Source organism: Xiphias gladius, chromosome 1 (genome assembly GCF_016859285.1).
Source record: "Xiphias gladius isolate SHS-SW01 ecotype Sanya breed wild chromosome 1, ASM1685928v1, whole genome shotgun sequence".
Lineage (NCBI taxonomy): Eukaryota > Metazoa > Chordata > Actinopteri > Istiophoriformes > Xiphiidae > Xiphias > Xiphias gladius.
The window spans coordinates 33,237,467-33,252,500 of NC_053400.1; the positions used below are offsets into that span (position 1 = coordinate 33,237,467).

General features: G+C 41.2%; 1 protein-coding gene across 1 annotated transcript in view; it reads left to right on the plus strand.

Annotated features, from left to right (window-relative positions):
* Nucleotides 1-12,303, plus strand: part of LOC120795639 — a 13,186-nt gene extending 883 nt beyond the window's left edge. Inside the window, exons 4-17 of the mRNA XM_040137713.1 lie at nt 319-467; nt 889-1,148; nt 1,688-1,890; nt 4,558-4,695; nt 5,331-5,448; nt 5,825-6,011; nt 6,845-6,986; nt 7,119-7,274; nt 7,736-7,791; nt 8,174-8,349; nt 8,567-8,967; nt 9,112-9,208; nt 10,335-10,560; nt 10,652-12,303. Coding sequence (XP_039993647.1) covers nt 1,026-1,148; nt 1,688-1,890; nt 4,558-4,695; nt 5,331-5,448; nt 5,825-6,011; nt 6,845-6,986; nt 7,119-7,274; nt 7,736-7,791; nt 8,174-8,349; nt 8,567-8,967; nt 9,112-9,208; nt 10,335-10,560; nt 10,652-10,860 — 2,232 coding nt within the window. The 5' untranslated portion in view covers nt 319-467; nt 889-1,025 and the 3' untranslated portion in view covers nt 10,861-12,303. The remainder of the gene's footprint in view (nt 1-318; nt 468-888; nt 1,149-1,687; nt 1,891-4,557; nt 4,696-5,330; nt 5,449-5,824; nt 6,012-6,844; nt 6,987-7,118; nt 7,275-7,735; nt 7,792-8,173; nt 8,350-8,566; nt 8,968-9,111; nt 9,209-10,334; nt 10,561-10,651) is intronic.
* Nucleotides 12,304-15,034: the final 2,731 nt, after the last annotated feature.

Genomic DNA, 15,034 nt, shown 5'->3' on the forward strand with positions numbered 1-15,034 from the left:
ATGTGTTTCTAAAATGTGACACAACTGCAAGAGATTAGTTCGTTAGGTCTTTTGTTTGGGTTTTGTTGTCCAGAGGACGAGATCAAGCCAAGTTCATTTTTGTTTTATACAATAACGCACGGATTCTCCCGAGTCAAAGCCACTGATTTATTCTTGCAGCAAGGAGACAAGTCATACAGCAGCTCATTACAGTACAGCGGCAATGAGTTGTCTGCTTTCCAGTTCTTCCGCCATCCTATTTGTGTGGGCAGAGGCTTCTGTTCTTTGCTGACATGTATCAATAAACACGGTGAAGATAGTTCTTTGCTCATCACACAGGAATAGACAAGTGGGACGGCCTCGACGAGAGGAACAGCTATGCCCCGTTCCTCTCTGGTATTCACCTCCTCCCCTGGGCGCAGCCTCTGTTGTCACGAGAGAGTCGCACAGATTCTCACACAAGCAATAACAAGAAAGGTCAATACCAGGTGATCACACAGTCATGAGCATAAGGGCTGAGAATTTTTCTAACACCGTCTCCTCCTCTTTTTTTGGTCTGCGTAAATATTGTCAATAGTCAAATAAATAGCACACATTTTCTGTGCCATTCATTTTTGTTCCTGTCGGGGATGTGACACATTAACACACACATCAGAGAGAACCCGTCGGACACCAATGACCAATAAATAATTAAATCTGCAAAAAAAGAACGGAGATGAGAAGATGCTCAGTTCTTTGCTACATGCGATCGACTGTGACTCTAAAACTTGTCCCAGGAATTAACCATCTGGGCTTTGGCCTCGTGGATGGAAGCTCTTATCAAAGAAAGGCCCTAATGTCCTCCAACACACGATGTGTTCTCAGAAATATTTCCATGAAGATCTCACTGATGGTTGCCTCTTTTTCCAGAAAAAACAAACAAACAAACAGAAACTGTTCAGATCTGGCTCGTCCTGCCTGGTGAAATCCAAGAGAACTGCCTCTCCCATCTCTGACGGTGAAACTGACCGAACAAGCTTCTGCACGAATAGATTCTGTGAGACATCATGGAGGCAGGTGCAGTTTTCCCGCTGCTGTTCGCATTACTGGGGACTGCGGCGGCTCTCAGCTTTTATGGAGATAGCATCAGTTTCATGCCTCCGCAGAAGAAGGAGGACGGGGCATTTAGGGTACAGTAATTCTCTCATTACCTGCCTTTAAATGCTCTTATTTATCACAGTTTTATAAAAGAGAACAGAAATGGGAGTCAGAACATTGAAGGTATGCCAGAGGAGTGAAAAAACAAATCATTTTGACAAGCCTACCAGTCGAGATTTAACTTCTCAAATTCTTATTTCATAATCAGCTTCTGCGTTTGAAAAAAAAAAAAAAACTTTGCCTGAGTAAACTTTGTTAGACTCAGCACAATGAGTCTGTAATTTATGAGACAAAAGGCAAAATCGTATGTAGTCCGTTCTCACTGAGTTAAGGAGCCATGCTGGGACGCTCGTCCATAAAATATTCAATGACTTATCTCTAGAAAACGTTTTGGAATTTTTACAAACTGCGTCGACAAATTTGTGCCAAACAAACCAAAAACAAACCCAGATTGATTGGACTGACTTAACTAACATGGATGCTTCTTTTCACCCTGTTTTCTGCATTTCACCGAGGCAAAAAGTTTTTCTTTCTACACAGGATCAGTGCTGTACTTTCCCAAACCCTGCAGGTGACCTTCCATCATAGACAGAATGGCAGGAGCAGCTGTCAGGATCAGCCGTCCTTGACATGTGAGAGTGGGGTCTGCACGAGCTTTGATACGTCAAGAGTCCGGCAAACGGAGCAGGATGACACGGGCCGAGGCAGGTGGTGCCAGTCCGAAGGACACACAACAGCAGTCGTCTCGACGAATAAAACCTCCTTTTCTCTGAGGTGAGCCCAGGTCACGGGACCCACCTTTTCTGGCATCAGACCTGTAGACGTTTGTGGTATTTTGGGTTGTTCACCTGCAGCCGGGGCCCGAACGTAGTTGCGTTGGCCCTGATTGGTTGAAAACAAAATAACACCACAAAGTTCTGCGAGTGTGGCGGAGCATTATTGGTCAGTGTTTAATGTGGTAGAATTAGAAGCTCAGGTGAAATGAAGTCAAAGACATAATGTGCCGAACCTATGACGACGGAGCAAGTAAAACACTGCATGTGTAATTTAACAGTTTTATAATAACTTGTTTATTTGTACAGGACTTTTCAAAATAAAATTACAAAGTACTTCACACAAAAAACTGAACGTAGGCCAGAACAATGAAATAATTGCAACAATTTAGAAAAAGAAAAAGGAGGCTTATCTATAAAAATGGACAAAATTAATTTAAAACAGACAAGACACTTATGGAGTAAGACAAACGTCAGTACTTTCCAGAGTAATACAGAAAAATTAAAAATAAAATAAAAAACAAAATAAAAAAATCAAGAGACAATCAAGGCCAGGACACTTACACCAATCAGCCACAACATTAAAACCAGTTAAACCAGTTACCGAATCTCTCTCTCTCCCTCTCTCTCTCTCTCTCTCTATATATATATATATATATATATATATATATATATATATATATATATATATATATATACACACATATATATACACACACACACATATATATATATATGTAGATATATACATATATATATATATGTATATGTAGAGATCATTGTATGTTATTTTGTCGATTTGGGGAGTTCAGTGCAGTTCAATATTCCACAAAGGTTAATTTTGATATTTTTTATCTTCAAACTTGACAGTTTCTTGGTTAAACAGTTTCTTTGTACTTTCCACCAGTTCTTTACATACAGTACCTGACAGTGTAGCGAAAGGTTTGAAGCACTATCTAGACCATAATGCAGGGACATAAAATTTACAGGAAATATATTTGAAAAGCTAAATGAAAAGTGTGAAAAGTCTTGTGATGTGTTTTAAATACTGAGGAACTTTAACAGACTTTGGTCGGTGGCTCATCAAAGATTCCTCTGGGGGAATTTGGTGGGCTGACGGGTTGATCCCCAGCTCCTCCTGTCCACATGTCAAACTCTCTTTGTGCAAAACCCCGAACCCCCGGTTTCCCCCTGATGGTCAGACCAGCACCGTGCATGGTAGCTCACCGCCATCAGCGTGTCAGTGGGAGGGTGAGTGAGAGACAAGTTGTGAGGTGCTTTGGATTTCCATTCACCATTTATTTCATTCCTGGCTACAGCCTTGTAGACAGCAATAAGGAACAAAATACACACAATTTTACCATCTGCCAAGTGTCGGAAAGGCAAAATTAGGTTCTGTCCAGCCCAATCTGCCGTGCTGCTGTGCTTTCACGGTGAACACTGCCAAATCTTCACAGCTAGACCAGATTTCAGTTTGTATAGTCTTGTACATGAAGGTCTGAGCCTGTCCCGAAGAGGGAGGGACAAGGGGCTCTAAACCAAGGTTCCCAGTGAATTCGTCCCGACTGTGCAGTTGCCGCTCTTTAGTAACGACGGTTGAATTCAGGTCAGCTGCTTCAGTTTCAGGTTCCTGGTATTGTTCGTGCCGGCTCACCGTCAAGGAACGCCACCGTTTGTGTCATTGGTGACTCCTGTATTTTTGATTGAATGATTCAAACAGCAGGGCTTTGAAGCAAGCGATTGCGGTTAGTAAATGCACTGAGCAGCTGCTGGAACATCACTTCCACCTATTTTTGACTGTCATTTCACATCAGAATAATAGAGGAGAACCAATGAGCCTTAGTGAGGTGTGATACCAGCTGTTAAAAACGTTTACTTTAAGGCATTTCATACGTTGTGCTTTGTTGGTGGAGAAAGTCAGGCGTTAACTAAAAGGGACAACTGCCAGTGTTATGGGACACGGGGACCATTTTTCACATACGACGACCAGTTAACTTTCCCTGCCGTCCCAGACTAACAAGCTCCCGGACTTGTTATGTATTTTTTGTTCATTTATTTACATAATTCCTTTTATATATAGTGTATTTTTTATATTTGCCATGTGACTGTGCAACTTTTCATTTCTCTTTTTCTTTAATGTGTTTTGTTTTTATTACTTTCTGCCACTCTATTTCTTTTTTTCTTTTTTCTTTTAGGTTTTTTTGTTCCATGCTCATTTCAATACTGAACTGAAGCTCAACTTGGCACTTTTCATATAGCATTTTGAAATATAATGATTATAGGAAAACCAAGCTTTATGTATATATACAGTGAGATATATTGTATTTATACAATAAATATTCTTGAATCTGTTCGGATTTCTTGTTTCAGAAATTCCTTTAGTTTTGTGCACCGTGAAAATGGAGCAACTGTTGTGTGGGTGTGACCAGGTTTCGACCAAACATCAACAACAGCAACAATACTAATATTAATCAAACAACTTGGCAGTAGAAAGTGATTACCAACGTTTTTGAGTTGTAAGCGGTTCAACCCAACAAGAGACTTTTCTTCCTCGTGTTCGGTTCATTTGAAGGGTTTAGGTGCCGGAAGAGCTGAAACGTCCAGTATTTTAGGAGGGGGCCTGAACGTATGTGTGAGTGACAACCCCTTCCCCCCTCCCTCTGCTCAGGGGCTCGGGCTGCTGCTGGGTGTCTAATGTGGACGGAAAAACAAACTGGACCGCTCACGCGGAGCTGGACCTGGGAACCCGATCTGACTCGCACGCCCTCAACAGCTGTCCTGTGACAACCACAGTGTCTTCTTTAAGGTACAAACCTTGAGGACATTAAAATGGGAAAGGTGCATAACAGAGCTCTGCGGGGAAACCAGATCAGTGAGATATATTTTGTATCTGTCGGTGCACGTGGAATAACGTGGATGTTTGGCAACAGTAGTCGAAAAATGAAATACGGCCAATTGGGAAGGAACCTGATCTTTTTTTTTATAGTTGGACCGTGTTTGTCTCTTTTCAGAATTGGTTTTCGTTTGTTTGTTTGTTTTTGTTTCTTATTTTACTTTTATTTTACTGTAACAGTTAAATCCAGATCACATGTGACAATAGAGGCTGGATGTCGTTTTGTTTTTGTGTTCCCTCTTTAAAATGTGTTGAAGTATTCAATAATTTCCTTTGAATATAAAATGGTCAAATGACATTTTTTTTAATTTTTCTTCTGTTAATCCCATAGTCGACAAAGGAAAAAAAGGAACAAAGAAAAAGGCCAAAAGAAGCCAAAGCGTCAAGCTGGCATAGATTTTTTTTTAAATAAAACTACCTCAATGAAAACTAGTGTTTTGTTAAAAAAAAAAAAAAAAAGCCTCAGTGAATGAACATGAAAACTGGTTTTTGAATTCTTTTCGTCTACATTGGATCCAGTCATGAAGCAGTGTTGTGTTTTCGCACAGGGTGCCTCAGAACTGTTTTACAAGGATTCGACTTCTGGCCCGTGATCCGGATGGAGACGACGTGAGATGCCGCTTCAGTTCAGACGCCCCAGTTCCCTCAAACTTTGCCGTGGACAAGGTAAACCCTGTCAAGGGGGAACCGCACATTATGACAGACTTACAGGGGTAATGGGGTAATGATCCAACAATCACGCCACGCTAAGCGGTGAAACGGTGATACTATGTTTTTATAATTCATGTTTCATTTGAGTTGAACAAGTTCATCTTTTATTGTGCATGTTCCCACTACAGTAGGTGTCCTGGGTACACATTTACAGCATGTATTGACCTTCTTTCATAAAATGTAGTTCAAAAACGAATTCTTCTTCTGATGACAGATTTACAATATTACTTAGCGGCACTTTCATCTCCACAACTCCTTTTCTTCGACGCTCAATACCCAGAGAGACAAAGGCATTTTAATCATCTTCATTCAAGTCTTCGTGTGTCTCCAGGCCACGTGCACACTGACAAGTACTGGTCAGGTCGACCCTGGCGTCCGGGTGTTTGAGCTGATGCTGGAGGACTTCCCCACCCAAGACATCACTCTGACCTACGCCGATGGAACATCAGCATTTCGGGAGGCCTTCGACGTGAACTCCCCACCTCTCTGCAAAGTCAAGCTCCAGTTCTCGGTGGAGAGTGAGTGATACAAACACACAGTCCATAACATCTTCATTTGACGGCCGGAGACAAATGAGCCGCTTGTCCGACTCTGAGGAAAACCAACTTGATTTGACCTGATAACCATCAAACAGAAGTTAACGGGGAATTATAGAGATGTTATGTTGCTCCTCTTAACATCGTCAAAATGTTACAAGAATAAAGTTTTACTTTTCTAAAGTAAAAGGTAATAAAGTTATGTTACCAAAGTTGTAATTGAAGACCAAACTTAAGTCATTACTTTGTCACCCTTTGATGAGGCTGACGAGTTTTTTTATATTTTGGAGAAGCTGTAAAGTAGCAAACATTCTCTCAAAATATTAGGACTTTATTCATTTCATAATATCCTAACGTTTTCCCCCCAAAGTTGCACCTTCTTTCTCATTATATTATGCCCTTTTTTATTCTCTCAGTATTTCCTTTTTCTCAAAATACTGACTTTACTGCATGTTGACTTTATTGACTTTTTCTTTTTATTCCTCTCACATTAGCAACTGTGCAACTCTTTATTTTTTCAACAGCGCTATAAAATTATTAGCGAGCGTCAAGTTTTCATCTTCTGCAAGTTTGTTGAAAAATCAGGACTTCGGTGGCTTTCACGTGACCTCACGTGACCTCACTCTTTACAATAATGCATCAGATTGTGTTTTGCATGTAACATCGAAGGAACTTCGAACTATGGCTGTTAAATAAATGTAGTGAAGTAAAAAAGTACATTATTTCCCTCTAAAATTTATCAGAATAGAGGAAAAGCGTAAGGGAAAAAAGAGTTTGTTTTTCTGTCTTGACGACCTCTCGCGTCTACGTTTCAGTCCTGCCTCCAATACCGAGCTGTGAAGCTGGTCACGTGCAGCCCATCTTCTTGTCTGAGACCCCTTCGCACGGTGATGTTCTTCACGCCACTGTGGGTCAGACGTTCCAGCTTTATGCCCAGGCACAGGCTCACCATGCCAGGTATTTACCCCTTACATTTGTTAACCGTGCCGCGTGGACGTGCGACTGAAAACCCATCATCTCCGACTTAAAAAAGGAGATAATGAGACCGTTATTGTGTGTTTCTTCCTCTCTGCCTCCATTTTCCCCAAGCATACGCGACTTCCAGGTCAGCGGCCCTCAGAACATGAGCAAAGCGTTCAAAGACGATGAGAATGGGAAAGCTGAAGTCACTTTGAGCTGGACACCGCAGCCCAGCGATCTGTACAGACTCGCCCCAGTCTGCTTCACCGCAGAGACAAACGCCACGTGAGTGTTTGGATGTGCCTGTGCCGGAGAAGCGAGCCTTAAAATTTCCCGCCTATCGCTTTGCGTCCTGGCAGCAGAGCGACGATTAGCCAGCACCGACAAAGAAAGACACTGGCATCTATTGATTTAAGACGTCGTGTTTTTCGGGTTTCTTGCAGCCTTTTTGCATATTCAGGATGACAGTTTAAAGGAATTAGGTTTGGTGAGTCTACACCAAACAACAGCAAACAAAATTAAGCAACTTGAGCTCCAGTTTCCTTCTAATCTGTTGTCTGCTCAACATTAAAAATGCCGAAAATCTCTTCTCTGTTAAAGAATTTTAAAAAGTGCAGATCTGCTAAAACATTAAGATTATTCACTAAATTGCTGCATCAGGTTTTATCATAACATAAACATAATTATTACTGTTGTTCATCTTGCATTTTCGCACCGAAACATATTTTCCTACTTTCGTCCTTCAGCCAGTCGGAGATGAGGTGTGTCGTTGTCATGGTGACACAAGCATCAATCATTCAAGGTGTGTTTATCATCAGTTACCTACGTTTTTTTAGACATAAAAATGCAGTGACTGTACATGTAACAATCTGTAACAAAGCAGACTCAGATGCAGAGGTAAGTCCGTGACAGTAACGCTCTGTTCTCTTCAAGGAATTCCAACTTTAAGTTAAAACTATTCAATCCTTTTTTATTTATTTCTTTTTTTTTTACCTTATTTAGCAAGAACAACAACTTTACATCTGATTTCAGCCGACGTCATTTTGCTTTCTGCATTATTTGTAAGGGGAATTCTCATAATGCCGACCCATTATTTTGTTACGGTTTGAATATGAATACGTATTAGCGTCATGAAGCGATATTGCCCTTGTGGATAAAGACTTAATATGGACTGTGCTTTAAAGGCAAGGCCACTGTTGAATGCTCACCCAACAAGATGACGGTGGCCCTCAGCAGAGCTTCCATGCCTGGCATCGACGAGAACTACCTGACGCTGAGCGACCCGTCCTGCTCGCTCACCTCCAACAGCACTCACATCATGGGCAGCATGTCATTCAGCGCCTGTGGCACAGAAGTCGAGGTGTGGGAAAAACGTACACAAATCCAAATGTTCCTAATAGCATTGGTTATTGTAGGAACTGGAGTGTTTTGAACACCATCGAGGAGAATGCTGTGGCTGTAAAATGCACCGAAAAGCAGATAAAGAGTTCAGCTTGTGTGAACTTGAAATTCCCGTGCGTTTTCCTCTCAGCTGTTTTCACGCCTTTCCTCCCACCTTTTGTTTGTCGTAAATAAAGGATAAAGGTGACTCTATCGCTTTCAAGAACGAGATCAACTCCTTCGAGCTGCCCGACGAGATCATAACCCGGAGGCGGACAGTTCAGATCGGCTTCTCCTGCCAGTTTCCCAAAACCGTCAGCGTCTCCAGTTACTACAATCTCCACAAGTCTGACTACATTTTCACCGAGTCCAGCTTTGGCAGCTTCGGCTATGCTTTTGAGATATTCAGAGACGGCAACTTCACGAGTAAGGTGGAGGCCAGCGCCTACCCAGTGGAGGTCATGCTGTTGCAGAAGATCTATATGGGCATCCAAGCGGAATCGGAGCTGCCAAATGTGAATCTGTTTGTCGAATCTTGCAAAGCCACTCCTGATGACAACCCTGAAAACACCCTCTCCTACGACCTCATCAAGAACGGGTGAGTGCGGATGCTTTCCGGGATTTGCCTTTTTATTTGAAAATGTTGAAGTTAATTGTTTTAGACGATAATAACAATCATGTCTTGATCGTGTGTGAGAGTGTGTGTGTGTGTGTGATCTCTTAAAAGTCTTTTTTCTTACAGGTGTCTAGAAGATGAGACGATTCAAGTCCACCCATCTAATCACACTTCCTTCAACTTTGAGGTTCAAGCCTTCAGATTTACCGGAAACTATGAGCAGGTAACCCTGGACAAAGCTGAATACTAAGTCATACCCAACTTGCACCAAAATGTTATTCAGACAGTGTACAACACGTTGGTGCTGCCAATATCCTCTAATCATTCCACAGTCTGGTTTCCCACTGAAAATGCTTAATTGGTTTTAGTGTAGCGACTGTTGCGATACCTGATCTTTTTTGTACGGAATGAACACACATGCAGGCAGTGAATGACAATAAAGACCTCGCTGTGTGTGCCCGGTTTCATTCAGATGGAGACTTGATTTGAAAATACAGACTTGAAAAGTATTTTGCGTTTTATGCAGTACTTTTTATAAAAAGTACATTTTTACATTTTTACACAAGTAATTTCATTTTTACTTAAGTTACATTTCTGTAAAGTAATCTAGTGTTCCAGTACTCTTGCCATCTCTGCTTTTAGGCTGTCAGACTGCTGACAGACAGGTTTCGGGAAAGATCCTGGTCTGGTTTGATACAGGAAAATTTTCTTCTTCTCCATCAGACACAACATGTTTATTTGCATTTAACAAAAACCACCATCTTTCCCGAACCTTAAGCAAAGTGCTTTTGTTGCCTAAACCCCAGATGGGACTGCGATCCTGGTCTCTGGTGTGACAGTTGTACGTTTTGTACGACTGCCATCAACCCCATCCACCTCCTGGGAACTCATACCCATACCCCCATAAATGTAGTGCTTCATTCATTTATTAAAGAAAAAAAAAAAAAAAACAAAAACAAACACTGACTGAACATAATCCAGCCAGAGATTACGTTTCCTACAAAGCCTGTTTGCTGATGCAGTTTAGTTGTATACAAACGTGAAAGAGTTGGTGTCATAGGTGTGCGGTTATACTGTCCAGTTACTCCAAGTTAATCCACACCATTCAGACAGTCAGAATCTTGAATTTTCTGGGGCCATGGTATAACAACTCGTAACAGTGTGAAATTCCAGATATCACAAAAGACCAGATGATGTGGGATCAAAAACAGCCTGAACTCTTGACATCTTGTGAGATGACGTGTTGAAACGCAAATCAATGCACAACACGGACTACATTTTTCTCCCATGAACGGATTTCTATTACTTGACTACTACTGAACTAAAGACTCTCACTTGCCACCATAAAGGTCTACATCACCTGCTCCGTCATCCTGTGCGAGTCTGGCAGTCCTTTTTCCAGATGTGCCCAGGGCTGTCTGAAGAATCCATCCCGCAGACGCAGGCGTAGGCTGCACAGGGAGACGGCCGGGCACTACATCTCCCAGGGTCCTTTGCGGTTTGTCGGAACGGCTGTTCCCAGTGCAGCCGTGGGTGATAACGATGTGATGAAAAAGAGTGGCAAGCCTCCTGCAGGTTAATATATGATGGTCTTTCTGTCTTTCTGTCTGTCGCCCGCCTGCCTGTCTGTCTCCATACTAAAAACGTCTGTATCGTTGTCTTTCAGTGAGTCCTCCACCAGTTTCTCCAGACACCAAGTCAAGCAGAGGAGGTTGGGAAATGAGGCAGATCCTCAGCAACAACATCAGCACCGTGGTCTTTGCCAGTGCCTTCCTAGTGTCAGTGGTGTTGATGGCTGTGGTTGTTCGTTACTTCCACAAGAAGAGAAGAGAAGAAGACCGCAGTGCTCTTATAGTTTCAGGGTGGGAGAACTAAACCCAGCTAATCTCAGTTTTACACACCATTTTGTTTGTTTATTAGAAGATAGGTTCACATTTTTTAAAAGCCTGTCTTACAATACTCACATGGCCACAATATGTACATTCATTCATGATTCCTCCGGTTCATACATTAAAACCCGTCACTCAAAAAACCCGCCATTAAAAGATCCCTCCCTAACAAGCTTGTCAAAACAGAAGGAGTAGGGGGACAAAAGCAACAGTCCTTGTTCTGTGTAAAAACCGGTACCTGAGGCTAATGCCAGGCTTCAGCAGTCTGAGTTAGACAACTCAAGTGTCTTCCAAAGTTATTGCCCTTTCAGCACAGAACTGACTCTGTGGACGGTTTTTCTTGCTGCAGGCGAGGGACCGTAGGACAAAGAGGGAAAGTGGCACTAACAAGACTTTAACCTTGGAAGATACTCACTTGATTTGACTACCTCAGGCTGATGACGCTTCAGATTGGCTTCAGTTAAACTTTGAGGTGCATTTTGGCACCGTCGAGGACTGCAGATGTGGAACCCCATCTCTCCTACTGAAAGCATGCTATGAAGGGATCTTAGAATGGCCAGTGTGAACAGGAGGAATGATTACAGCAAAATTAAAAAAATGTATAGTGTTCACACGAACACTTGACTGTTGTTTTAAGACAACTTTGAAAAAATGTGAACCTACCCTTTAAATGGTTTCTCTTTCGAGGTTCATAAGAATCTTTGTGATGGGGCGTCCTAGGGTGGTGGTAGGTTGGTCTAAGATGCCTAATGCGTGATAGCACTCCTGGATTGGTTCTGGCAAGGGTCACATGTAGTCGTCATTTCTGTCTCTCTATACTATATTGCTGTCAAAGGCACAAGCCATAAAAAGGATCTTAAAAATCAATCTTAAGATAAGGTACATTGATAGCGCATTGCACCATACACAGGAAGAACTAATGAAGGTTTCTCTGAAAATTATTTTGGTTTCTGTTTGTTCTGTTCTTATTCATCTGCAGCTCAGAGTTCACTTAACCAGTTTCAGACCAGTTCTGGTTGTGGGCGAGCGAACAAAATTGCACTCTGGCTGGTTTTGCAGAATTTTTTCCTTGCCGCAGCCCTTATCGTGTCAACTTTTTGTAGATACATTCCCAGCTAATGTCATGTTGAAAGGTTGTTAGGTACTTTACAGTAATATTAGTAAATTGGTATTTTTGTATTTGGCTTTGTTAAGGGCCCATTTATAATTAACTTTAGACCATTAACTTTATAAACCACAGGTGTATTCATAGATATATTTGAAGAGTTGGACTTATGGATGAAAAATGGGGATGTTGCGGCATTCTCTGGAAATATTACATATTACTGATTTTATTTATAATATTACTGATGTATTTATAATGATCGGTGAAATAAACAAAGATGTAGAGTTAGTCCATCTAATGAAAGACATGTCAAACTATTTTGGTGTGATAGCAAATTAAAATCCTGTGTTTTGAATGTTGGTGTCTACATCAGGATCACAGATTGAGCCTTTGAAACATAAAATACATGTACAAATTATATTGATATGTTACATTTTTGGCTTACAAATATCCATCCATCCATCCATTAGCTATACCACTCATCCCTTTGAAGGTCGCAGGGTGGCCGGAGCCAATCCCAGCTTACATTGGGTGAGAGACGGGGTACGCCCTGGGCAGGCCGCCAGGTTGTCACGTGAATGTGCAACTATCAAATTTTCCACTGACACTTTGAAAATGAGTGAACTATCCCAACAGCTCCACAGAGCAATATTGAAATACTGAGAGCAATAGTGAAATGATAAAAAGGTGTCATTTAAATGGGATTTTTTTTACAACTAGAAAGGCACTCGAGGCCGGCATCAAACAACATACACAGGACCGGCGAGAAACAAATTCAAATTCATAGTAAATCATCCGGATCTGCCCCAAAATGGAAAGGGTTTTCCCTGGCCCATGCCCCAACCCTCCACAAAAAATCGGTTCTTTTTGTGTCAACCCTTCTAACAAACAAACAAACAAACAAACAGACACAGGTGAAAACATAACCTCCTTAGTGGAGGAAATAAAAGGGGAAAAGTGCATAAAATTGACATTCACTTTGAAATCTTAATTGCATAATAAACATATTGCTGTGTGTGTGTGTGTGTGTGTTGGTGGGTTGTCTCGTGTATGTCTTGATGATTTTTTGGACACAAAAATGTCCTAAATGTGTCTATTGTTTGTATCTTCTATTCGTAGTGTATTGTTTTCTGACACCCAATTTTACTGAAAACTAAAAATGCAGTCACCTTGATTGACATGCACTTTCGGATGGTTTAACATTATGTGGACATAATCATGATGAACAACTTCATGTCTGATGTCAGATACAAAAATCTAACCAGTGCTGTTTAGTCAAGTCAGTTTATTTATAGAGAACATTCAAAAACAACAAAAGTCGACCAAAGTGCAGATTAAATTATGGGATAATTTGATTGATGATTACAATTAAATAAAAACAAAGACATAAATAAGAGGATATAAGTAAATTATAAAAGCATAGAATGACTGGACTTAATAATAAACACAACAGCACTGCACAGAGAACAAGTAAAATACAAACAAATAAAAGACGGTTTGTGGTCAGTCATGTCTTCGTGATGAATATTAAAAGGCTAAAAGAAAAGAGATGGGCCTTCAAATGGCTGTTAGAGATATCAATGGAGGCAAACTATTCGACAGTTAAGGGCCAACAAGGGAATATGCTTGATCACCTTTGGATTTTAACTGGGTGCGTGGAATGGAGAGCAGTGATTGGTCAGTAGGTCTGAGGGGTCTGGAGGTGGAGTAGGGGACGAGGAGTTCAGAGATCTAACCTGATGCCAGTCCATGCAGTGCTTTTGAAACAAATAAAACAATCTTAAAATCAATTCTGCACATCACCGGTAACCAGTGAAGAGAGGCCAGTACGGGGGGGGGTCTCTCTTCTCGGGACCAGTGAGGAGTCTAGCTGCTGCATTTTGACAGGACAGTCAGGACAGGGTCTGACCGACTGATTCCCACAGAGACAGAACTGCAATAGTCGATGGGAGAGGAAATAAAAGTGTGAACTGTCATCTTAGAATCTTTAACAGACAGGAATTATTTAAATTTTGCAAGTGATCAATGATGAAAAAAGCCAGTGCTGACAACTAAGTTGATTTGTTTATCACTTTTAAATCAGAGTCAAAGATAACACCAAGATTTCTTGCACGGGAATTAACATGCAATGGCAGAGGCCCAAGAGTATAGATTATTAGACTGTAGATAGTTATTATAGTATAGGTCAAAGAGTTGTCTTCAATGTTGAAGATGAGGACCTCAGTTTTATTCTGGTTTATCTGAAGGAAGCTTTTTGCCATGCAGGATTTCACATCCTCAACACAATTTAGAAATGAGTTAACACTGCATGGATCACAAGGATTCAGCGCGGCATCAACTAGGTGTAGTAGTCCTTTCATGGCATCTAAAATAGGCCCCAAACAAAGCAGATAAAGGGAAAATGGGCCTAATATGAAGCCTTGCCGTACTCCAGGGTGATGTGGAGGCACGCTGTGTTAACATAAAATGCACATTCACATTCAATTTGATGAAGCTTCATAATGGAAACAATTGCTGATGTGTTTCTGATAATAAGGATGTTTTGTCACTGGGTCACATCTCAAGATGCATTATCACTCAGAATACTTGTGTCAGAGTTGAGAAGATCAGCGGTGGATTATGATACGCCAATCATCTGACGCATCTGGAGGAAACGATTTACTGTGACACCTGCAGCAGTCGGCCAAAGTGCAATGGAGAGGGAAAAAAATCTGACACCGACACCTGCCAGAAACTCTAGACTTTCTGCTCACAGAATGAACTTCGATAATGTGTTTCCTTCTGTTCAACTTTTGGTGCATGTTTGCCTTCATTTTTGGCTACAGTTTGAGGTAGATAGAAACTGGGAAGAACTGGAAAGGGGAGGTGACATGAAGCAAAAGTTCTCACTTCAAATCAAGGACATCGTGGTAATGTGCACGTCTTAGCCACCTGATTGTTCAGAAAAAAATTCTAGTTTTTTTTCATTTCTGTAACTCCGGTAATTACTGACACTTTCTTATTCATTGAAATATTGCTTTTTTCTTTTGGCTAAGAAACGATTGCTCTGTCTGTT